General features: G+C 41.0%; 1 protein-coding gene across 1 annotated transcript; it reads right to left on the bottom strand.

The window, feature by feature from the left end:
- Window positions 1-441: 441 nt before the first annotated feature.
- Window positions 442-26,406, bottom strand: CUNH11orf65 (chromosome unknown C11orf65 homolog). The gene is made up of 8 exons (XM_051197472.1): window positions 26,326-26,406; window positions 22,220-22,312; window positions 19,797-19,850; window positions 12,553-12,753; window positions 10,350-10,480; window positions 8,208-8,378; window positions 3,231-3,286; window positions 442-695 (listed from the first exon to the last, which is right to left on the bottom strand). Exons 1-8 carry the CDS (start codon window positions 26,404-26,406, stop codon window positions 538-540), a joined length of 945 nt encoding a protein of 314 aa, XP_051053429.1. The 3' UTR covers window positions 442-537.
- Between the last annotated feature and the right edge of the window lie 142 nt (window positions 26,407-26,548).

The following is a 26,548-nucleotide window of genomic DNA, read 5'->3' as shown; positions in this document are numbered from 1 at the left end:
ATGGAGAGGAGTTGAGGTCACTCCAAAAACTTCAAAGCAAAACTGCTGTGTGATCCAGCAGTGTTACTTCTGGTATATATTTAAAGGAAACCAGTGTACAAAAGAAATCCATGTACTCCTACAGTCACTGCAGCACTGTTCCTCCAAAGGCACCAAACTAAAGGAGACGGAAACATAGCTACCCTGGTTTGGTTGTTACACATTGTATACATATTCTGAAATACAGCAGTCCCCCAGAAATGTGTACATTGTTACCATTTGGACAGAGTGAATGAGCTCAGCCCTGAGCAACAGTACTTAAAGAAAATTGTATTTGGAGTTTTTTAATACCTAAATATACTTTAAATGTGAATGTCAGACAACTACAGTTTATCAGAATACCAGGAAAAACTATATACTGTCCAGTGTAGTATTTCTGAAATCTTCCTTAATTGGACTAAATAATATATACACAAGTCATTGTAGTCAGAATACACAGTCTCTTGGCTTTAACTGAAGAATTGGCTTAAAGGGCCGTTGCTTAGAAAAGGAAGTCCTTTATGGTTTCATTCCATACGTGGAACTGGGTGTTAGGCGAGTGAAGGGACGTCTTATGTAAGTATTTTCATAGTAATTATCCTCATCTTCTATTGGAGCCTCTGACCCATCTCCATAGTTGACATATAGGCTTTTCTGTATTTGTTCAAGTCTGACATCTAAAGAAATGACAGGTGGTTAGAACAGTGCCCTGCTCTGTAGTCCTTTGCTTTACACTTTGAGGCCAGGTCCTTTCTGTCTAACAGAAGCTCTCAGTGTCCCAGTCTGTATTTGTTCTGTTGTCACCACTGTCCATCCCTACATAGGTCTCTATGGCCCAGGTTCTAGGTGTTTCCTTTTTTTTTTTTTAACTATCGTATTTTACATACTAATCCCAGTCCCCTCCCATCCTCCCTTCCACCCCCACCTTCTCCCCACCCCACCCCCCATCCAATCGTCAGAGAGGGTGAGGCCTCCCATAGGGAATCAACAAAGTCTATCACCTGAGGTAGGATCAAGACCCTCCCTCCCCCTGTATCTAGGCTGAGCAAGGTAGCCCTCCATAGGGAATGGGCTCCAAAAAGCCAGTTCATGTGCTAGGGATAAATACAGGTTCCACTGCTAATGGCCTCACAAACTACCCAAGCTCCCCAGCTGTGACCCACAGAAGGCCTAGTTCAGTCTTATGCAGGTTCCCCAGCTGTCAGTCTGGAGTCAGTGAGGAAGGTGGCACCTTTCAGTTCAGCTAAAATAAAAAATGGTGGAAAGGCTTGTGTTTGCCTGCTTGCCTTAATGGCAAGTTCAATTGTGCTGTTGCTGTGTTCTTTCACTGATAGCAGAATCAGCTTCTTCAGCTTTCTGATATGTCCTGAAGACCAACAACTCTCCAGGCTCTCCAGGGACCCTACCAGCTTTCAGTGCTAATGGTCCACCCAGCCCCCATGGAATGATCAGCCACAGGAAGTCTCAGGCTGTTCTGAGGTGGCCATTGTTGATCTATCTATTCAGATCACATCATATAAGCCAGTCTAATAGATCAGCATTGGCTCCATTAATCCCCAATGTAGAACTGCTTGGTGAGTTCAAAGAACAGGCATGGGGTCCGAAAAATGAAAACTATGAGTGACAATTACATTTATATGTGGAAAGCTGTATATTTGAGGAACAGACTATATGATAATCTGTGAATTTTTAACCTGCTCAGTTCAATTCCTAACACAGACTGACCTTGAGCAAGTCATAGCATCTCTCCTCAGAAAATGCAGATAATGGAATCTGTTTCATATATTTGTTTGAAAAATGAGGTTGTCCATTCTTTAAGAGTTCACATTAGCACAGGAAGGTGGATCTCTGTGAGTTCAAGACCAGCCTGGTCTACAAGAGCTAGTCCAGGACAGCCTCCAAAGCCACAGAGAAACCCTGTCTCAAAAAACCAAACAAAACAAAACAAAAAAAAGTTCACGTTATCTGTTGTATGTAGAATGGACTTGGGGGAAATCAGCATGGAAACCATTGCAGAAGTTGTGAAAGGCAGTCAATCACATGTTGGACTTGAGTGGTTAGCAGTGAGCTAAGTGAACAGTTAATGAAAATGATAGTTCTTATTAATAATGGGGTAATATGTGTTAAGTGTCAAGCACTAGTCTAAGCTTTCTGTATGTGTTACAACAACCTGTGAGCTAGCTTCTATTGTTATTCTTGTTTTACAAATGAAGGAACTGAACTAGTTAATTTGTCCAGGCTCACTTAGTCAGTAAACAGCAGAACCAGGACTCAAACCCAGACTCTACATTCTAACTTCTGCCTGATGGCTTCTTATGTAAGGTAGCAGAGTTACACTCTGATCACAGGTAATCACAGTCTTTGGGTATTGTACTGGTTGGTTTTGTCAACTTGACACAAACATAAACATGGGCATAAAGACTCCTAATTGAGAACTGCCTCTGTAAGACTGGCCTCTAAGCAAGCCTGAGCTCTAGCTTTGACCAGTGATAGATGATGGAGGGCCCACCTCTTGTGGACATTGCCACCCCTGGACAGGTGGTCCTGGTAGTATAAGAAAGCAAGCTGAGAAGCCATGGAGAGCAAGCCAGTACGTAGCACCCCTCCATGGCCTTTGCCTCAGTTCTTGCCCTGATTTCTTGGATGACTAACTAATGTGGGAGTTTAAGTAGAAATAAGCCTTTCCTCTCCAAGTTTTTATTCCTGTTGTTTTAGCACAGCATAGAAACCCTAAGATGTTAGACTCATTGTTATTTCTGTGGCATAATGATAGTCTTCAGTGTGTTATTAATAGAAGGACAGTAGTGACATAGAGCTTAAAATTTTTTCAACATTTGGAGGCATTCATTTTGCCAATGAAAGTTTGGCCCCTTGCACATATGTACAAATGTGAAGAATATCATTTGGACCCATACAGATTTTCCATAAAGTATTGCTGAAAACCACCTACCTTGGATTAGAGAGATGACTTAGTGTTTAAGAGTACTGACTGTTCTTCCAGAGGACCCATGTTCAGTTCCCAATACCCATATTGGCACAGAACTGTCTGTAACTCCAGTTCCAGGGGAGTGATGTCCTCTTCAAGCCTCCACGAGCACTTCATGCATGTGGTACACTTACATGGAAGCAAAAAATTCATACACACACACACACACACACACACACTCCTCTCTCTCTCTCTCTCTCACACACACACACAAGTAATCACCTACCTTTTAAATTAGCTGAAGAGTTGCTTGTAGCAGTTTCTTTCCAGTTAGCAATATACCTGTAACATATTATATGGGCATTAAATTGACTTACTACTAAATAATAAGTTAGTTAATTAGCATATAGTTAATGGTGACATCTTTACTAGTCTTAATGGGTCACATATGCTTTTAAGCCAGTCTCCAGGACAAGGAGTTACAAGAGGTTAAACTGGAACCTGCTGGCCATGGTGGCGCACACCTTTAATTCCAGCGCTCTGGAGACAGGTAGGCAGATCGCTGAGTTCCAGGACAGCCAGGGTGACACAGTAAGACCTTGTATCAAAATAAAATAATGGGACCTTTTGAAAACAAATCCATCTGTAAGTATAATTGTCCAGATTTTTAGAGGTCTTTCCCAGAAATTACTGACTTGCCAGTTTTCCTTTAGGGAGAAATGCCAGATTCTAAATTTTTCTTGCAGAATGTGTCATTAAACTAGTTATAAACAAAGATAACAGTAATGGAGACTGAACACCATAAAAGCCAAGGGAAGTAACTGCTTACCCTTGCTTAGGACAAAGCACCGGCAAAGCCCGATTCTCCAGCGGATAATTTTTGTCTATGGTCAGAAGCACTACTAGTGTATTCCCAGCAACCACTCACCTCGCCTTCAGTTCTTGTCAGCGTTCAGTGAAAACACTTTGCTTTTTATATACTTACCTGGGATGAACTGAAAGAAATACGTTATTTGGAAACATTTAAGCAAAAAAAATGCGGCTCTTCTGTTAACTGTCACCATTTCAAAACAAGGTTCGTTCATCCCACTACACATAGAATCTGAGAGAAATGACTGGCAGCACAAGAGTCTTGTCTACGCCAGCATCTCCTCAGACGTGATGACAAAGATCTCCAGAGTTCCCCTGTTGCCACCTTCTGCTCTCTCTGGTCTCTTCTCCTGTTCTGCCAGTAACTGACACCCTCATTCTTCCATCTCCCTCTTTCTAATGTCTTCCATTTCTTTATCACCCTTATACTTTTTCTCTTTGCCCATGCAGTATCCACATTCCTTATGGCTGAATATACATTGAACATTTTAAAAACATCTGAGGTGTAACTCATTGTATGGTTTGTATATTCAGAGTAGTGCATTCTTCACCACAATCAGTTCTCAAACATCATCACACAGGAGATACGCGGCCTTCCTTAGCTATGACCTCTCTGTAATCCCAATTCCACAGCCTCAGGTGACCACTACTACAAATATATGTTGTCTCTGAATTTACTTATTCTGCATATATCACATATGGGAATCATTTGTAATCAAGCTGCTTTCACTTTACAATTTCATTGACATCATGGCACATGCCAGAATTTCTGTTCTATTACTGAGTAATACTACATTGTGTAGACATTAAGTTTTACTTGCCTAATGAACTAATGATGGACTTTGGGGTTGCTTCTAATTTTTTCCTCATTATAAAATATTTCGGTGAACATTTGGACTAGTTTTCGTGTGGACATATATTTTCATTTTTCTTTGTACATACTTTGGAGTGGAATTGCTGGATTACATAGCAACACTTGAGAGATTACCAGCCATTACCCAGAGTGGTGAAGCTACTGCACATTCCTGCCAGCCATGTATGAAGGGTCCATTCTCAGCACTCCTGCCATCACTTGTTAGCAGCCATGCCGGTCATTTGAAGTACCCCACACAGTGCTTTCTACTGGCATTACCTTATAACTACTGAACAGCCTAAATTTACACCACACAAAATTTTAAAAATACCTTTGAATGGCCAGTTACGTTATTGTTGCAGTTGTTTAGTATTTAAAAATATAGGTTGAACCTATTTACATAATTAATGTAAATAAATTGCTTTATATTATTGCTAGCATCTAGGCAGGCACACTTTGGCCCAGCCCATTGGGGCACATGGCAAGCAGTACCCTGGCTCTGTATGTGGGTGCAAACGGTCCCTTTAAAAGACAAGCTCCATCTACCCCCACTCTGCCTTGCTGTTCCTCTGAAGAGGCAGCCAGGTCTTTGTCTATCTCTCTCTCACTCCCTCCTCCCCTCCTCTCTCCCTTCCCTTGCTTTCTTCCCTTCCCTTCCCCCAGTAAAACTTCCCAGGTAAGTTTTGTGTGCATGGTGTGCTTGTCCCTGGCCATGGTTAGGATTCGCGAGGCAGGCTCTCCTGGCAGCTCCTCTTGCCTGCTGGCAGTCTGAAGTGTGACTGGACCCTGAAATCTTCAAGCCAGTCACTTTCCCAACTAAAGGCCATTGGGATTCTATACCCAAAGCTGGTATGTCTGGTAAGAGCCCTTTCTCTGGCTGTGCTCCTGTGAATAAGGGTTTGTTTTCACCTTTGGGCTTTGCTGGAAAGCCCCAGTACTGGGCAACCAAGCTTCTTTCAGGCTTAGAGCCCTTCAGGCCTCTCTCTTCACGTGATGATGTAGAATAGCTTAGCACCCATGGACCTTGCAGGCCAGTCTGGAATGCTGGAGTGTGCGGCCTCTGGACTTTATCTCTGCCTCACTCACGGAAAATGTGTCTACTCCGATACCCACCCCTTAGCCATATCCCATCATTTCATGGGACCTTTCTGCCAGTTATCCCATAGATGGACAGAGATTCCCTCCTTTTCTATGCTTTGTTTTCTCTGCCACAAGCCCTTTGTTTTCTTTCTTCTGTCTGTCTGCCTCTTGTCCCTGGCATCTCCCGTCCGCCTTGGCTGATACTGACACTGGTGTCTCCAGCAGAGGCCCCACACACAGTACTCTGGCCCAGTAAGAACAGTGTCTGGCTCAGGAGGCTTGGGAAGAGGTTTTGTTTCCTATCTGTTTCATATGTTTAAAAGAATGTGTGTGAAAGGTGTGGCCACACGTGTGTGATTCTGAATGCCATTGTCCTGTATGTGTGTCTTGCTAGTTGGATGTGGTTTGTGGGCAGGCATTATCTTTGCTAAGGGCAAAGACAGACAGCAGGATACTGGGGAATGGACTGCCTCAGATTGCCTAAGGCACAGATAGTCTGTTCTTCCCACAAGCCCCTTATCCACTGAATCTTCTGTTCCTGGCAGGCCTAGCCACAACAGTAGAAGACTGATGTTGCCCTCAGTGATCATGTAGGACCCTGGGGAGTGACTGTCCAGGCGGCCAGCAAGTAAGTCTCTTATTTTCAATCATTAATTCAGGTAAAATTATATCCTTCTCAAGAATTCTGATGCTGTTTGATGACTAGTAGGTTTGCCAGCTTAAAAGCAGCAACCAAGGCTTCAGCTGCCCTCTCAGTTCTATGTGTAAAGTTCAGGTCGCAGGCCTCACTCTCCAGTGACTGCCATCAGCAGTCAATCACCTGTGCCTCCTGAGTGTTAAGGTGAAGCCATGATGATGGGGAAGGAATGGGTGCTGTAAGGTTCATTTATATAAAGATGGAAAGCTTAAGATGTGAGGATCTAAGAATGTTTTAGGGTCTATGAAGGTATAAAGTTTGTATGAGGACATGAAAGCTTAAAGAGTATAAGAAAGTGATTTAAGGTATATAAATGCAAGTTATGAAGGTCTAAGGATGGAAAGGCTTAAGTACTGACAGAGAGTGCTACTGTTAAGACTCCAAAAGTTCATACTCTAACAGTAATTGATGGAGTTCTAGTAAGCTATTAACCCAACTCTGACAGAGTACAAGACAGCATACTCTACCACTATACAGTCATAACTACAAGATCTTAAAATTGGTTATTTTCTAGCTATAGACTTCACAGGTGTTTTTCATTGTGCTAAAACATCTGTCACTGTTTTCTGAATGGAAGGAAGAGAGTTAATGCTTTCAGCCAAAATAATTTCTGGCATAAATATACTACCATTTCTACAATGTGAAAACTGTTCGTAATCTGTACTGAAATTCCCAAACTCAAAAGAATCTTGTAAGCTCCAGGAAGTCAACTTGGTTCCACCCAAACAGGTCAGATTCACCCCAGATAAATACCATCCCACCCTTCCCTGGTCTTGCTGTCCCCTTTCCTCAATTCCCTAAATTTAACCTTGTCCTCTGCTAGCATCTTGCCAGGTCCAAGAAACACCAGACAGTTCCACTTAGCCTGGACAGTAGTGGAAATGACCAGCTACTCCAGGACATGGCCAGCACCCTAGCTTGGCAAGCAGTACCCTGGCTCTGTACACAGGCACAAAAGGTCTCTTTAAGAGACAAGATCCAAGGACTCCCACTCTCTTTTTCTTGCTGTTCTTCTGAAGAGGCAGACAGGTCTTTTGTGCACTTCTCTGTCTGTCTCTCTCCCTCTCCCTCCCATCCTCTCTTCCCCCTCCCTCCCTCTCCTCCTTCCTCTTTCTCTCCCCTGCCTCTCCTTCCTTCCCCTTCCCTTCCCTTACTCTTTTCCCTTCCCCAATAAAACTTCTCATTAAGTTTTATCTGCATGGCACACTTGTCCCTCACCTGCCATGGTTTGGATTCACCTGCCAAGGTCCAATCTCATCTCATATCATATATGAATATATAAGGAAAATAAAGTTAATTCTTTACATAATTAATATTATGGTTTTAGCCTTGTTTCTGAATCCCAAAATAAAACATAGACATAGATACTGTAATGTATTTTTCTGCCTTACTGCAATTTTCTCAAAACCAGTTTTTCCTTTTCTGTTTAAACAAATAATATTTTTGAAGGTTATGTTCATAACCCCAAGGCTTAACTTGGGAACAGGAAAGTTTAGAAAAAAAAAATAGAAGACAGGGCTGGAGAGGTGTCTCAGAGGTTAAGAGCACTGACTGCTCTTCCAAGGGTCCTGAGTTCAATTCCCAGCGACCACGTGGTAACTCACAACCCATCTGTAGTGAGATCTGGTGCCCTCTTCTGCTATGCAGGCATACATGCAGACAGAACACTATATATATGATAAATAAATCTTAAAAAATATAGGACTTTGTCCCCTGTGAATGCCTCTGTACTTACTCATCAAAGTGAATGCCTCTGTACTTACTCATCAAAGTTGAGTGTATTTGTCCAGTTCACTACTTCATCTACTTCCCATTCCATCACAGAATCTACCCCTCCGTCTTCAATACTCCTGATTAGTCCTTTTGTTGCTTTGTGAATTAGGCCTACAGTTTCATGATGTGTCGTCTTGGCTTCCAGGTTTCCTTGGTAGTACCTAAATAAAGGGAAAAAAAGTGACACATATCCTTTGCAATAAGTGATTAAAGGTAAACAATTGATAAATGTTATTTATGTACAGCCATTCGTGGCAGTTGTTTCTGCCTTTTTATATAAAGAATTGAGACCTGGGGAAGTCAAGCAATTGTTCAAGATCATGAAAGTGGTAAAAATGGGGATGGCCAGCATTCAAATTTGACTCTGAGCACACCCTCCTTTTGTCTGGTACTATTTTAAGCACTACTTTAAGGTCAGTGTTCCCACCAAACATGAAGAGGGAGACATTAGTAGTTATTACCAAGAACATGGAACACAGAAATTCATTAGGAAGACAAATGGATCATCATCAGGCTTTGGCATCATTACTAGACCTGAAAGAAATGCCTAAAGACAGCCTGCACCTGTAGTGAAAGGACATAAGTGATGCTTTGCCCCAGAGTACCTGAGGAAATATTAATCCCACTATGCCCCTCATTCCTGGCACCCACAGAAGTGGGAACCTAGTGTGTAAACCATTATCTTCGTGGCTACATGCTGTTGCCCAGCATGGCATTCAGAGGAAGATGGATTCCTTGAACCTGCTTCTGCATTTAGGGTATGCAGAAGCCACTGACTATAGCAGGGAAAGTAGTTTATTTCCATGGCCAACTGGAAACAAAGCTGGTGTCCTTTGCCAGTCCAAAATTCAAAGAGACATATTCAAGAGATTTTTACTTCAAAAGCCCATTTATATTTAGACCAATTTGGCCACCAAGTGTAGACACAGAAGTATAGAGAAAACAAAGTAACATGAAGCTTCCCAGGGAACAGAACTCTAACCACACTTCAAAAGAAATGCCTATTAAATGCCTTAACAAATCTAAAGAAACTTAGGGAGAGATACAAGAAAATTGAACAAAACAGGAAATTTATGAATAAAACAACAGATACAGATAATGAAATAATTGTTACAAGTAAGAAATTCACTTATTCAAATTAATCATGCAGTTAGATAGCTTCACTATTAAGTCAGGATTGAAATAAGAACACAAAGATAGATCTTTTGTAATATCTTAGATGGGGAAAAAAGGTGGGAAAAAATGCTAAGAGTGGTTCTGCCACTCAGCCAGGCGGTGGTGGCGTCCACCTTTAATCCCAGCACTTGGGAGACCGGCAGGTGGATCTAAACGAGTTTGAGGCCAGCCTGGTCTTCAGAGTGAGTAACAGGTCAAGCTCCAAAGCTACACAAAGAAACCATGTCTTGAGGAAAGATGTGGATGTGCAGGCACAAAGGCCCAAGGTCTTCAAAGAACTTGATACACACAAAGCCCTGTGTGATGGTTCATGTCTGCAACCCAAGCATTTATGGAGGCCATGAGTTGATCATGTGAACAAAGTTAATTAAGACTTTCTTAGACAAGAGCTGAGAGAACTTACCCCTTCATCACTAGACCCCACCTATAAGAATTGCTCAAAGAAGGCCTGCATTTCAAGTGAAAAGGACAGCATCTTTTCTAAATACAATTGCGTGTGCAATGTCCCAGTCACCTTTAATTGTCCAGATCAGATCGGCCTATGGACATGTCTGTGGGGTATTGTCTTGAGTGTTAGTTGATGGAGGAAGACTCAGCTTGACTGGTCAGTTCCATTCCCTGGGCAGCTGATGCTGGACTGTATAAGAAAGCTTGTGAAGGGTGAGCCAGCCAGCAGTGTGGTTCCATGTTTCCTGCTTCAAGTGGTGCATGACCTCCTGCCCTGACAGATCATCTCACAGCAGCAGAGAATAAACCATGCACTTTGCTTTTAAAAAACCAACTAGCAGTGTATATGTGGGTCTACTTCTCAGTCCTGTGATCTGTCCCAGTCATCTCCGTGCCTCCATGCTGGTTGGTGTCTTGATTGCAGTTGCTTTGTAATCCTTAAAAATTAAATATGACAAGCTCTCAAAAATACCATCTATTTCTTTAGTAAGACCAAGTCATGTACTTACATTTGCCTCATCCATTCTATCTTTTTAATTTTTCTTTTCTTTTCCATATCTTGCTTTCTCTTCATTTTAGAGAAATGAAATTCACTTTCCTTTGTGCTTTCCAACACTTCATTTTCAAGTGGTATCCAAAACTGTGGCAGGGTGAAGATGAATATGTACACAATTAAAATACTGATTGAAGAACTCTGTACAGACAATAACTTTGTATTGATGGGAATGTATAAGAGGAGAAGTAATTCTCATTAAGCTACAGGCAACAGTTTCAGAAGAAGCATCTGGTAGAGCAACATTGACAAACTACCTGTGCACTGAGGTATTCCTTCAGTACCTGGTGAAATTAATAAACAGTAAACCTATTCTAAGTATGTCTGTCTCATCTCACCCAAACATACCTAGTCCCTTCTAGTACTGCTGGCTTTTCATGACTAATCCTTGAGGATTATATTCACTTAGAAAAGGAGATGTGCTTCTACTATGTTCCAAACTATGATGTCTTTGAATGACACATCCTCCTAGATGGCTGTTTGTTTTCTCAATTCCAATTTATTTTCTCTTCCTACAATACAACTCCAGAAATGTTTGCTGTCTATCCCAATAATTTGCCCTGATTAACCACTTACCATATCGCACTAAAGCATCCTGCCTACTTGACTGATCTCTAGGCACAGGCATCTTCTGTGAGAGGAGCTGTATCTTCTTACCACTCTGTTCTTATCATCTGGAACTATGCCTAGCACATGACAGGCATGTAATAACATAATGAATGCATTCACACCTTGGTCATTTTGAATACCTCAAACATTTAAATATTTGGTTTATAAATACCACATCTTATAATCTGTGTTTTAAGTAGTAGTTAGCAGAGAGGAAATAAAAATGCCCTAGTTTCAAACCTGATTACTAAAAATAAATGTAAGAGCAGTCTGGCCACTGCCTTATTATGAGCATGTATGTGGTGGATAGAGGGGAGAGAGAGAAGTGGAGCAGTGCATGCTCCGTGGAGAGAAGTGGAACAGGATGTGAGTGGCCTGCGCTGCCATCTGACTCCAGGATGATGTCTGCCCCACACTGCTGTCAAGGGCCATATGTGTACCTACTATCCTAATGTGGGTAGAATCTGTGTTGATGTCTCATGGGGACTGCCAAAGACCATGCAGATGTCTGTAGTTGGGGCTGCCACCTAAAACCATGTTGATGTCCAAGGGCCATGCTGAGTTGGCACCACCCCTAGTCAGCCACAAGGTGCAGGAGAGCTGGCCTTGTAGAGGCCCATGCTGACCAACTTTGCTTTTACCCAGCCACAGACCCAGGGTTTTGAGTTGGCCCACCCCAGCATCTGATACCCCATCTCCGAGATGCTGGAATGTGTGAAGGGGCTAGTCCTTTGGAACTACAACCACAGGATCTCCATGACTAGGGCAGCAGCAGGATATCCAAGAGGAGTCTTGGTGAGGGTCCAGTATTGATAGTATAGCAGAAGCCAGAGGCCTTGAACCAGACCAACGACTCATTACAGGGAACATTGGCAAGTAAAGCTGTTTAGGCAAAAGGGTATACTGTGTGACACCCTGCAGCTCTCAGGGCCACTACAACGGGTGAATATGTGACAGGCAGGATAGAGGAGTGCAGTGGTACAAGCAAGGCAGAAATGGAGATGAGACAGCTGTGGTGAGTGTGAAAGAACGCTGTTGTTGATAGAGAGGCATGATGCTGCTCAGAGGGGTCAGCAAGATGTTGGTTTTGTTTTTTTAATTTTTATTTTATTTGGGGGAGGTCATAAGGGTAGAGGGCAGATATGGAAGGACTGGGAAATAAGTGGGATTGTTTCCCAGAGAAACAATAAAAAATTATGTTGAAAAAAATTAATGTAAGAGAGCCAACAAGATGGCTTACTGTACAAAAATACCACTCAAACCTGATGACGTGGGTATGAAGGAGAGAAGGAAAGAACCAATTCTACAAGTTGTCTATGTGCATACAGGAGCACATAATCATCCATGCTTGTACATCATTTGTACATACATACACACAAAATAATTCAAATAATTCTAAGGATAACAATTTATCATATTTAACAACCCCATAATACCTAAGTTAGGCAAATTTTTCAATTAAATTACAATTATTATTTTTAAAGAATCAAGATTAATTTTCAAAAATATATAAATATATAAAACAAAAATTACTATTTCCATTTTCTTACTCTATGGGAAACAGGCCTCCAGCCATTGTTCTCTATACGGCGGTACCAACCACTATGGTCCTCAACCTGAGGTGGGTCATCTTTATTATGAGATGTGTATCTTGCTGGAAGCTTTGTGTAATCTCTAGGGCTGTTAGCACCCAGATCTTCAACATGTCTATGAGTAAAAATTTTATAGTATATCTCAGGTGGAAATTTAACCTGTAGAAAGGAAAGGTCAAAGCATCATTGTAATGCGATAACAAATGGATTACATTTTTTTTTTGTTTTGTTTTGTTTTTGAGACAGGATTTCTCTGTGTAGCTTTGTAGACCAGGCTGGCCTTGAACTCCCAGAAATCTGCCTGCTTCTGTCTCCCAAGTGTTGGGATTAAAGGCGTGCGCCACCACAGCCCAGCCCAGAAATGGCATTTTAAAAATTCTTTTAAACTTCATGTAAGTGTGCTTTAAGACTACCAAAGAAGGACTCCAGCCAGGGAACCAGGTAGGCCAACTGCAGATCTTCACTTCTCCCTCTGCTCCTCCAAATCCAATTCCCCAGACTCACCCCTAGCTTTGCAGCAGAACACCTGCTGCCCCCCCCCCATCTCCAGTGGATCACACATCTTCCCCTCCTAGCTTCCCTTCCCAAGTTCATGGCTTTATCCCAGCTGACAACTCCAGCAGGCATTCCCTGGGAACACACAGGCAACTGCAGATCTTCACCTCTTCCTCTATTCCTCCAAGTCCAGTATCCCAGTCTCATCCCCAACTCTGTAGCAGACCTTCTGCTGTGGCTTCTCCTCACTCTCTGCCCCCATTCCCGGGGGCTAAGCAGAGCCTATGGAACACCCTGCTTCCCTCTTGTGGGCCCCCTTAAACCTCCCTCTTAGCCCATTCCCATTCTTACATGTCAACTCCCAATACCTAGAAATGCATTTTATCTGAAACTCAGTGGCCACACCTATCAGGATCTCCCCTCCCCCCCAAAAAAATCCTATTAGGCAGCCAGCACACAGCCACTATAATCTTCCAAGAACCAGAGAGGGCAACAGAAACTAAGAAACAAAACACCCACCCAACAAAGACCAGACCAGATATCAGCACTTCAAATTAATTACAATCTTCCCAATCCTAGATGCCAAGGCACCAGCATAAAAACATGGTAACAACCAGAACAATATGTCTCCACTAGAACCCAGCAACCCCCTCCCCCAGAGCAGGCTCCAAGAAATGCAACATAGCTGAAACACAAGAAAAGAATCTTAAAATAGCCATTACGAATAAGATAGAGTTCTTTATAGAATAAATGACTCTCTTAATCTATGAAGCACAAACAGTGGAAGGAAATGGATAAAACAGTTCAAAACCTGAAAGCAGAAATATAATCAATAAAGAAATTTCAAATAGAGGGTAATCTGGAAATGAAAAGTCTAGGAACTCAGAAACCCCAGAGGTAAGCTTCACCAAGAGAATACAAGAGATGGAAGAGAAAATCTCAAGTCAGTCAAAGAAAACGTTGAATCTAAAAAAGCATGGCACAAAACATCCAGGAAATCTCGAACACTATGAAAAGACAAAATCTAAGAATAATAGGAATAGAGGAAGGAAAAGAGACATAGGTCAAAGGCACAGGAAATACTTTCAACAAACTCACAGAAGAAAAGTTCTGTAACCTAAAAAAGGAGGTGCCCACTAAGGTATAAAAAGAATACAGAACACAAAATAGACTGGACCAGAAAAGAAAGCCACCCCACAACCCCCTCCAGCACATAATGATCAAAATGCTAAACAGAACAAAGAATATTAAAAGCTGAAAGGGGAAAAAATTAAGCAGCATACAAAGGCAGACCTATTTAGATAAATAACCCCTAACTTTTTAATGTAGACTCTAAAAACCAGAATGGCCTGAATAGATGTTTTATAGACTCAAAGAGAACACAGATGCCAGCCCAGATAACATTTCCATCACATTAGATGGAAAAAAAGATACTCCGTGATATTTAAAAAAAAAAAAAAAAAAGTTTAAGCAGCATCTACCTACAAATCTAAATCTATCCCTACAGACAGTGTTGGGAGGAAAATTCCAACCTAAAAGGGTTAAGCAAACCCAAGAAAGCAAAGGGAATAACCCCAGACCACCAAATCAAACCAGAAAACACACATACCATACACATATATACCACCATCACCACAACTAAATATCAGGAATCAAACACTGCTCATTGATCTCTCTCAACATCAGTAGTCTCAGTTCCTAAACCAAAAGACATAGACTAACAGAATGGATGCTAAAACAAAACCATCTTTCTGCTGTATCCAAGAAATGCACCTGAACATCAAGAATAAACATCACTCAGGCTAAAGGGTTAGAAAAAGATATTCCATTTAAATGGGCCTAAGAAGCAAGCTGATGTAGACTTCAAACTAAAACTAATAGAGATATGGGCAGGACATAGTCAAAGGAAAAATTCACCAAGAGGACACTGCAATTCTTAATATCTTTGCCACACATACCTATAGTGGGAGACTTCAATACCACATTTGCCAATTGATCGTTCAGACAAAAAAATTAAACAAAAAAATGCTGGAGCTAACTGTCAATATAAGCCAAATGGACCCAACATATTTACAGACCATTTCACCCAAACTTAGAATAGACCTTATAGCGCCTCGTAGAGATCTCATTCTAGTAACTTAACAGCACACCTGAAAACTCTAGAATAAAAGGAAGGAAACCACACCCAAGAGAGAAGACAGTAAGAAATAATGAAACACAGGGATAAAAGCAATAAAATAGGGGGGAAATTATAAAAAAAAATCAAACAAAGAGTTGGTTCTTTGTGAAAGTCATTAAGATTGACAAACCCTTATTCAAATTAACTGGAAGGTAGAGAGAGAATATCCAAATTAACAAAATTAGAAATGAAAAAGAAGACATAACAGACCCCTAAGTGATCCAGATGATCATAAGGGCATACTTTAAAAACCTGTACTCCACTAAATTGGAAAATAAAAAAGAAATGGGTAATATTCTTGGTACATACCACTTACTAAAGTTAAATCAAGATCAGATAAACAATTTAAACAGACCTATGACTCCTAGTAAAATAGAAGCAACAATTAAGTCTCCCAAACAAAGTTTGGTTTTAGTGCAGAATTCTATCAGACTTCCAAAGAATAGTTAATACCAATCCTTCTCAAATTATTCCACAAAACAGAAACAGAATGAACATTGTCCAATTTTTTTTAACAAGACCACAGTTACCATGATACCCAAACTACATAAAGACCCAACAAAGAAAATCACAGACCAGTTTTCCTTATGAACATAGATGCAAACATTGTTCTTAATCAAATACCTGGAAACCAAGTCCAAGAACACATCAAAAAGATCATCCACCATGATCAAGAAGGCTTCATCCCAGAGATGCAGGGATGTTTCAACATATGTAAATTGATAAATGTAATCCATCATATAAACAAACTTAAAGATCAAAATACATGGCTGGCAGTAGTGGCACATGCCTTTAATCTCAGCACTCAGTAGGCAGAGGCAGGTGGATTTCTGTAAGTTAGAGGCCAGCCTGGTCTACAGAGTGAGTTCCAGGACAGCCTACAAATGCTACACTGAAAAACCCTGTTTAAAAAAAAAAAACAGAACACATATTATCTCATTAGATGCAGAAAAAGCCTTTGACAAGAGAAAGGCCTAGAGAAATTAGGGATACGAGGTATACCTAAACATAATAAAGGCAACTTATAGCAAGCCTATAGCCAACATCAAATTAAATGGAGAGAAATTCAAAGCAATTCCTTTACAGTCAGAAACGAGACAAGCTTGTCCATTCTCTCCATACCTGTTCAATATACCCTTGAAGTCTTAGAGCAATATGACAACCGAAGGAGACAAAGGGGATACAAATTAGAAATGAAAAAGTATCTTTATTTGCAGATGATATAATAGTATATATAACTGACCCTAAAAATTCCACTGGGAAACACTTTCAGCAACATAGCTAGGTACAGCATTAACTAACAAAAATCAGGAGCCCACCTATATATAATAGCTCACCTAAATACAAATAGAAAGAAATCAGAGCACCTTTCACAGTAGACTCAAATAATGCAAAATGTCTTGGGGTAACTCTAAGCAACTCATAACCAAGTATGGAAAAAAAAAAAAAAAACTCAAAGATACTGAAGAAAGAATTTGAAGTTATCAGAAGATGGAACGATGTCCCATGCTCATGGATCAGTTGGATTAATATAGTAAAAATGGCCATCCTACCAAAAGCAATCTATAGATTCAAAATTCCAATACAGTTCTCCACAGATATTGAAAGGGCAATTTTCAGCTTCCGACATTACTATCCCTGATTTCAGTTGCAGTACTGAGCTATAGTAATTAAAACAGCATGGTATTGGCACACAAACAGACATGTTGATGAACAGAATCAAATTGAAGACTCAGACATAAATCCACATGCCTATGGACACTTGGTTTTTTTTTTTTAAAGATGTATTTATTTTATGTATACAAGTGCTCTATATACATGTACACCTGCATACCAGAAGAGGGCATCAGATCTCACTACAGATGGTTGTGAGAAGAACCTCTGGCTGGAAGAGCAGCCAATGCTCTTAACCACTGAGCCATTTCTCCAGTCTCTTGATTTTTTTTTTTTTTTAATGAAGCTAAAAATACACACTGGAAACAAAGATAGCATCTTTAACAAATAGTACTGTTCAGACTGGATGTCAGCATGTAAAAAAAAAAAATGCAAATTGACCCATTCTTATCATGCTACACAAAATTCAACCCAAATGGATCAGAGACCTCAACATAAAACCAGATACACAGAACCTGGTAGAAAAGAAAGTGGGGAATATCCTTAAACTACTTGGCAGGGGCTGGAGAGATGGCTCAGCAGTTAAAAACACTGACTGCTCTTTTAGAGGACCCAGGATCAATTCCCAGCACTCAAATGGCAGCTCACAACTGGCTATAATTCCAAGATCTGACACAAACATACATGCAAGTAAAACACCAATGCACATAAAATAAAAATAAATAAATAATTTACATGTCATTGGTACCAGAAAATATTTTCTGACCATAGCTCCAATAGTTCAGGCACCAAGATCAATAATAAATGGCACTTCATGAAACTGAAAGGCAAGGACACCATCAATAGAACAGGCAAAGCAGCAGCCTACAGAACAGTTAAGATTTTTTTTTACTTATTTTTGCCAATTACACATTTGATAGAGGTCTAACATCCAAAATAAAGAACTCAAAAAAACTAGGTATCAACAAAACACACAAACCAATTAAAAAATTGGGTACAAACATAAACAGAATTCTCAAAAGAAGAAACTCAGTATCTGAAAAACTCTTAAATGTTCAACATCCTTAGCCACTGGGTAAATGTAAGTCATAACTACTTTGAGATTTCGCCTTACATCTATTAGAAAGGTTAAGATTATTAAGACAAGGGACAGCTCATGCTGGATAAGGATGTAGAGTAAGGGAAACACCCATTGCTTGTGGAACTGCGAACTTGTACAGCCACTGTAGAAATCAGTGTGGTGTTTCCTCAAGAAGGTGGAAATTGATCTATCCAGCTATACCATTCATGGGCATATACCCAAGGGATGCTTCATCCTGTTTCACTTGCTGAACCATGACCACTGATGCTCTATTCATAGTAGCCAGAAGCTGGAAATAACTTAGATGTCCCTCAACAGAAGAATGGATAAAGAAAATGTGCTACATTGATACCGTAGATTACTATTCAGCCATTAAAAAGATAATAGAATCATGAAATTCATAGGTACATGAATGGAACCAGGGAGGAAAAAAATCACCCTGAGTAAAGTATCCCAGACCCAGAAATATAGTATATATTTGCTTATATATGGATATTAGCTGTTATGTCAACAACAACCAAGCTACAATCTTAGAACCACAGAGGTTAGGTATAGAGTAAGAGACAAAGGATGGCAGATCTTGTTAGGAAAAAGAAATAGAATAGATAGATATGCATGGGTTAGGCTTGAATGGGAGGATCAAGTGGGGAGGGAGAGAAGAGGGGAGATGAGGGAAGGAATTAGGGGAGAGACAATTAAAATTGAAGGGTAGTATGGGAACAATACAGTAGAGGTATATTGAGTCATTGGCTAAAGGGGTGCTGTGGAATCCCCAAACAACCCAAGATGGCGCCAAGACATCGGTTGCTCTCCACAAGTGCTAAAGACTATACACAACTGACTGGATATGAAGAAGTCAAGCTAGTGCCTACATAGAGCCTTCACCCACAAGTTGAGCACCTATGGTGCAGGAAATATTCTGCACACTACCAAAAGAGAAATGTAAACACCAAATGCAGCCACCAACACACTGATCTACAATGCTGCCCCATCTGCAAGATATGCTAGGGCAATGGTAGCACAAAGCTTGTAGGAATAACCAGCCAATGTCTTATGTGACTTAGGGTTCACTCCATGAGATGGGATACATATCTGACATTGCTTGAGCAACCAAGAACTCAAAACTAGATAGTTCAGGGACCAATGGTAAAACAAAATACTTCCCCCACCCCAATAAAATGACTCCTAATGACATTCTATACTCAAAAATCAGTGCCTTGTTCTACCACCATCAGAGAAGCTTACTTCTGCAGCAAATGTCAATAAATGCAGAGACCCACAGCCAGGCATCATGCACTCAGCCCTAAATGAGATGTCTCCATCAAATCCCTCCCCTTATGGCTCCGAGAACTCTGTGAAAGAGGAAGTGGAGTTTGAGAGCCAGAGAAGAAGGAAGACACCAAGGAAACAAAGCCCTCTAAATCAACATGAGCAAAGCTCAAATGAACTCACAGAGACTGAGGCAGCACATGCTGGGCCTGAATGGATGTGTACCAGGTCCTCGGTGTTTTTGTGGGATTCCTGAGTGTGTTAATAAGTGGGTCTGTGACTCTTGTGCCTTCTCTTGGGCTTGTTTCCTTCTGGTTTGGTTTGTTTTTTTGGTCCAGTTATGGTGTGTTCGTTTGTTTTATCCTATCATTCATGTCATTATCCCTTAGAGTATGTTTGCTGTCTAATGAGATACAAAGGGGTAGCTCCAGATGAAAGGGGAGGTGAGGAAGAATTGGAAGAGCGGAGGGAGGGGAAACTAGCCAGGATATATTATGTGAGAAGAAAACCCATTTTCAGTAAAAGGGAAAACACACCTACCAAATAAGGACTCTGCATACTCACCCCACCTAGCCTGAATCGGACTTGAATGCCAGCAGCAGCATCTAGGAGTTCCGCCTGTAAGAAAGCAGATGTCCCTTCAACATTTGTGAGCAGCACCTTGCTACTTCTCATCCTGTCCTTTAAAAGTAGTCTCTGGTATGTACTATTTATAAAATAGGTCCAGCCAATAGGCTTCAAATAATTAGATTAATAAAATATTTTTATCTTTAATTGTGATTATGTGTGGGGGGGGGAGTACACTAAGAGCTGGTGCCTGTGGAAGCCAGAGGCATTGGATCTCACTGAAGCTGGAGCTACAGGTGGTTGTAAGCCTCCCTGGGTCCTTGGGCAGAGCAGTGTGAGCTTTAACTGCCAAGCTATTTCTCCAACCCCCAAATCATAAAATACTTTAAGAGCTAAGGACTTATGGACAGCTCTTAGGATAACTGGAAAAATACTGTCAAACTCTCCTTTTTATGCAGTAGAAATACAAATCTTCAAATGAGTGTGTTGGCACACACCTTTAATCCCAGCACTTGGGAGGCAGAGGCAGCTGAAGTTCTGTGAGTTCAAGGCCAGTCTGGTATACATAATAAGTTTCAGGACAGTTAGAACTATATAGATAGATCCTGTCTCAAATAAACAAACAAATAAGTAAATCCTAGGTGACTTATTATTTGTAAATCGAAATAGTAAATCCTCAATATATGACTTACATATAAAATATTACACCTTGTAAATAAATTCAGGAAAAAAAAATAACTGGTCCATTCGAGATCAACACTGGATGGACCTTTTCTAACTAGCTTTTGTTAACTCAAAAAAGATTCAGATTTTATGTGTAGTAAGTCTTGTAAATGTAGTGCCCTAAGTCAGGTGGTGGTGGCACATGTCTTTAATCCCTGTCTTCAAAAACAAAAAGTAATGCCCTGTACCAAAAAGAAAACGTTATGTGTGTGGGGGGGGCAGTACTTAATCCCTTATCTCCTTGATAATATTAGGTTAGATAAGAAAATAGGTGTCTTTTTTGGAAAACCTTTTAATTTTTCACAGTAAGTTTTTCCTGGCTAAAAACCTTTATAAATTAAATACAAAGTATAAAATTCTACATAAAAATTTTCATGTTTGGATGAAGAAATCATAAATACATACATATTATGCATTTTTACTAGAATTTGGACAAATTGTAAATGTTTGACATTATGGATTTTTACATATTTGTATATTCCATGTCATCTCTAAGCCATATAAAAATCATAAACACTTTCATTCAGCATTGTGGTCCTGTGACCTCTCTCTCAGTTGGATATCCTTAAAAACCTTTTTTATCTTCATGTATTAATGTTGTCAGCTTTTGAATTTCATAAAAAGGAATTATACACTATATACTATTTGGTGCCTGGATTTTTGTTCAGCTTCAATCTCTGATGAATATACAAGATCCATCCATGTAGATACACAGGCTATTTTGCATTGCTACTAGTATTTTACCATGTTAACTTATCAACTCTTATTTTCCACATTTGCTCTGTCCTACAGACTCTATAGCTTGGGTTACAAAGCTTCTATGAGCTTCTATCCTTCATGTCTTCTTGAATTTATTTCTTTTGGTTGTATACTCGGGGAATTGAATAGAAAGGGTTATGGAGCATGTTGATTCACTTTCTGTGGCTGTAACCAAATATTGGTGACTGGGAAATTTTTTTCTTACAGTTCTGGTGGCTATGGTATCAGCATCTGCAGAGGGTCTTCTGTGAGGACACCATGTGACAAGAGCACAAGGATGCAAACTTGAGTTTGTCCTCCTCTTGTGGAGCACCTGGAAGTGGCAGCTGATGCAGAGGCCATGGAGGGGTGCAGCTTATGGCTTATTCTCCATGCTTGCTCAGCCTGCTTCCTTATAGAACCCAGGACCACCTGGTACTTAGAAGTGGCACCACCTAAGTAGGCTTGGCCATAGCACATCCATCATTATATCACATTAATCTTTTTTTGTTTTTTATTTTTTAAAACAATCTTTTATTTTACATACCAGTCCCAGTTCCCCCACCTCTCCCCTTCCCCCAGCCCCCTCACATCTTTATGAAGAAAATAACCTAGAGATATGCCTCTTCCCAATGACCCGAGCTTGTGTCAAGTTGATAAAACAAAACAATAACCAACCAGGACAGCAACTCAAAGCATGCTTCCAAAAGTAGGAACTAATGAATGATGTTGAGTTCAACACGAACATGCTTATATTGAAAGGAAGGGTTGTGAGTGACGGAGGCACAGTGAGCTGGGGAATAGTTCCGTGATATTTGCTTTGTGGTAACTCATCTAACTATATAATTTTGCTTTCTGAGCTTTCAACCTGCATGTAGTAGTTCAATAAAAGGTTTTTAAGGAAGCAAACGGAGTATTGAACTGATAAGAAGATGCAGTGTCATTAAGAACAGCCTTACCTCTTTAGGGTTAATAAACTTCACTATCTGACGTGGCTCCCCTTGTCGTCTTAAATCAATCAGACTTTTAAAATGTTGGAATACAGCGACATTCTAAAGATTGGAACACAGAATTTTATGCTTAAACCAGGTTCTCTACTTTTTTTTTTTTTTTTTTTTTTTTTTTTTTTTTTGGTTAGCTTTTCAAGTCAGTTTCTCTGTGTAACAGCCCTAGCTGTCCTGGATCTAGCTCTGTAGACCAAGCTGGCTTTGAACTCACAGAGATCCACCTGCCTCTGCCTCTGCTTGTGCCACCACCACTTGGCTGGTTCTCTACTTTTAAAAGGGTTTTAAAAAGTTTTTTTTATATTTACTTGGGATGGGGTGCTGCAGTACACATTGGAGATCAGAGGACAACTTCTAGGAACTGGTTACTCCTTTCTACCAGGGTACATACCAGGGATAGAACTTACCTTTACCCACTGGGCTATCTCACTGGCCCTAAGTTTTCTATTTCTTATTACCGGTGCTTATACCTGCACAGGAATTCACATCTGAATAGTCCTGTTGGAGCAGAGAAATGAGGCTTCAAACTGAAATCCTTTTAGGGAGAGCAAAAGCTCCTCACATACATGGCTCTCCCCAGCTTCTTTTATGAGGCTGGTGCTATCCTGACACCAAGCCTTCTCAAGGACACTATAAAAGAGGTGGTGGGAGAGGACAAGGATGGAGGGGATGCTAGATATAGACCAGCACCTACTTCTTACTCCAAAAAGAATCAAGATAGCAGACATAGCTGTATTATGAGGTATAGCACAGAAAGAAAAACATTTCCAGTTTCCTCCTCAGCTCCACACCTCTAGAAGGAAGCCACCATCCCAGCTGCAGGGGAGTGTGAACATGGGAGACCCTGTAGACTCCTGTCAGCTTGGCTTCCCACAGTCTTGGCTAGCAAAAAGCTTCATAGCACTCCCAGGTTGGCTGTTTAGTGAGGTAAGCAACCATAACTGTATAGTGGCTATACTTTAGACACTTCAGGGTCTAAAGACACTTCAGGGTCTTTAGAGACTTCAGGGTCTCCAGGCTAACACACAGGCTGCTATAACTAATGGCACCTCAAGACATGTTCTGTTGTAAACATCTGGAGGGTTCTAGGCATCAGAAACCCCTGCACAGCTCCCTTCTCTGGGATTCCATAGACGCCCATGACACTAGCTTGGAAGGTAGCAACATTGCAAACCCAACCTGACTTTGCAGAGTCACTGTGACCTGTGCTAGTTGGGTGCTCTGCATCGGAAAGGATGGGCTTTTGACATAAACAGGAACAGGGAACACAGACCTAAGAACCAGTAGATCTTGGCACTTGCATTCTGAGGCCCAGAGTGTGGCAGCTGCTTGAGGACTCACACTAGTGTCAAAACCGAAGCAGAGACCCACAAAGCTCACTAGAATTTAGGAAATACTGTGGTCCCTGTTGCTGGCCCACTCACATGTGCTTGCTGAAGGGGCTCCAGCCCCTGCTCTGTCCTGGGTCTATGTTACCACTAGGAGTGGCTCCATCCACCCTGTCCCTGTGAGCACTGCACTGAGGAAGTGGAGGGCCAATCAGGGTGCTTCAGGCTCCTCAGCATGGCTGGAACTCCCACTGCCAGTCAGCTCTTTCCAAAAGCAGTGTGTGGGGAAAACTATCTGATAGAGGCTGCTGTTCCCACTGTGCTGTAGCCACACCCTGAGCACACCCCGTTCCTATGTCTCAGCTCCCTGAACCACTGCAGTCCCCACTTTTGTTGACCCCCAGAGACCATGAGTCTCTCTAGCAGTATCTAGCAGGCTTTCCCTGGTATGCACTGTGCTGAAAGCCACCCTGGATAGTTAAAGAAGCTATGAGGACGGTGCTATGGTGCTCAGTGGAAACAAAGCCAATGTCATACAGAAAACAGACTGCTAGGCACATCTTCAGGAACAGGCTCTTGCTAAGAAGGCCACCCCATAAATGGGGACACCTGGCCTACCAGGTGTGCAAATCTACCAGGTGAGCATAAGAGATGTCCTGCAAAAAGACACAGCAACCCACTGGCTCCAGAGACCCACAGGGTCAATGTACAAAACAATTGACAAATGTAAAATAATGAGTGTGGAAAGCAGAGCCATGAGGTGACAGACTGATAGTTAAGTGAAAATCTGCTCAAGAGGGTCCTCAGCTCAAAGGTAAACAAAAGACAGCTAGCATCATAAGGACAGATGGAGGCAAAAACCCAACTAGAGACAGCAAGCAGAAGGGAAATGAACAATAATCTTCACCAAGTAACAGTAACCCATCTAAAATAAAATTACAAAGAATATTCAAGACAATTACAAGGAAGAAAAACCCCAGAAGTCTTTACATATCAATAATAATGTTAGAAGTAAACAGACTAAATTCTCCAATTAAATGATACAGAGTTAGTCAACAGAATTAAAAAAAAAAAAAAAGGCCAAACAATATTCTGCCTGTAACTTATAAGAACTTAAGCCATCAGTCAAGACACAAAGGGATGGGGGAGGAGCAGGAATGGATGTGATGTTTAAAGTAAATGCTGAGAATCAATAGTTAAGCACCAAAACAGATTTTTTATGGCTTCTCTAAAGGCAGATAGGGGATTTGTAAGATTTGATTGATCTGATGGTGGTCTTGTGGACTAGGAGCAGCTGTCCAACTTGACACAAAGCACCAAGGAATAGTGACTGAAGGGACCCAAGAGCTTTGGGCTGCTCCCTTCTGGACCCTGGATAAGACAAGACCACACCCAAACAGCAACTTCCAAGCACAAACAAAACACAAAGAGGTCCTGTATTAAGCAAGGCGAAGAGACAAGGTGGCTGAATCTGAATTGGGCAGAAATAGCAGCAAATGGCTTTGCAAGTGTTAATTTTAAGAGGGAAAAGAGGGAGGTCTGTGTTAGAATGAGCTAGGAAGTGTTGGCAAGTTCTGACTGGGTATTTTAACTAGGTCAGTCAAATTTTGGTTGTTAGACCTTGGTGGTCAGTCTCAGGACTGAGTCAGGCATAATAAAGTGGCCAAATAAGGGAATAGACTTTGATGGCTACCTTTAGGAATGTACTCTGTTTAGCAAGAGAGAGAGAAGGGGAAAGGGCCAAACCTGCCCAAGCCACATTTGCCACACTCAGGACTGCTAGAGCCCTTCAGTGATAGAACTACTAGGATTATAAAAAGGAGTGAAGTCTTCTCACCTCTTGGCTGTCACCCAACCAGGTAAGCAAACATGGAAAATTACTTCTGAGACCCATCTATCCAGGTTAAGGGCGCAATAAGTGAGCAATACATTAGCTCAGATAAAATAGGTCATTAAACGTAAGATCCTCCACAGTACTCAATAAAAACTGGAGGAGTTTTTGACATGTGTCAAAGTCAAATGAGCCTATTAGTGATGCATTTATAGGCATCAGCTATTACCAAAAAGTCTGACCCTATTCAGAAACGTAATGGGGGGGGGCAGAAGGAGGGCTTTGTAATAAAGTGCTTGCTGTGTAAACATGAGGACCTGGGTTTGATCTCCAGTACCCATGTGACAATGCTGAATGTGGTAGGACACTCATAACCCTGGAACCGGGGAGCCAGAGCTAGATGGGTCACTGAGGCAAGTTACAGGCTAGTGAGGGCTCCGTCTCAAAAACTAGACAGCTCCCGAGGAACAACGTCTGAGGTTGATTTGTGGCCTCCACATGCATGCACACACAGGCATGTCCACACATTATCTACATACATGCACACAAAACATTGTTTAAAAAAATCAATGTTTGTAAACCTAGTAAAATAATTTTAACTTTTTTTAAATTTTGGTTTTTCAGGACCAGGTTTCACTGTGTAACAAACAGTTCTGGGACTTTTAGACTAGGCTGGCCTTGAACTCACAGAGCCTCTGCCTCCCAGGCTCTGGGATTAAAGGTGTGCACCACCACCACCTGGAAAATTATAACTTTTGAAACTGAAGTGAATTTCTAAGTTGAAGGCTGGTAAAAAAAAAAAAAAACCTGTATAAATACACAAAAGAACTATTGAATTGCACATACTTTACATATTTGAATTTTGTGCAATATAAAAGTTATCTCTCAAGGGATCAACTCACAAGGAAATTTTTCCAGGATCTCTGAATGATCTTTGCAGCTAGTTCCTGCTTTGAATGGTCTTGGAGTGATGTCCCAGACATCTGGAGTCCTAAAAGAAAAATAAGCAAAATGGCAACCTTGAAATAACTGTAAATGCTCCACTGTGGAGGGGGGTCTCTGGCACCCAATGGAAATAAAGTTGTCTAAAGGAAACAATGAAGTATTTAAATTATATTCTTAATA

Source organism: Phodopus roborovskii, unplaced genomic scaffold (genome assembly GCF_943737965.1).
Source record: "Phodopus roborovskii unplaced genomic scaffold, PHOROB, whole genome shotgun sequence".
NCBI classification, from domain to species: domain Eukaryota; kingdom Metazoa; phylum Chordata; class Mammalia; order Rodentia; family Cricetidae; genus Phodopus; species Phodopus roborovskii.
This window is presented reverse-complemented; position numbering and strand designations above follow the sequence as displayed.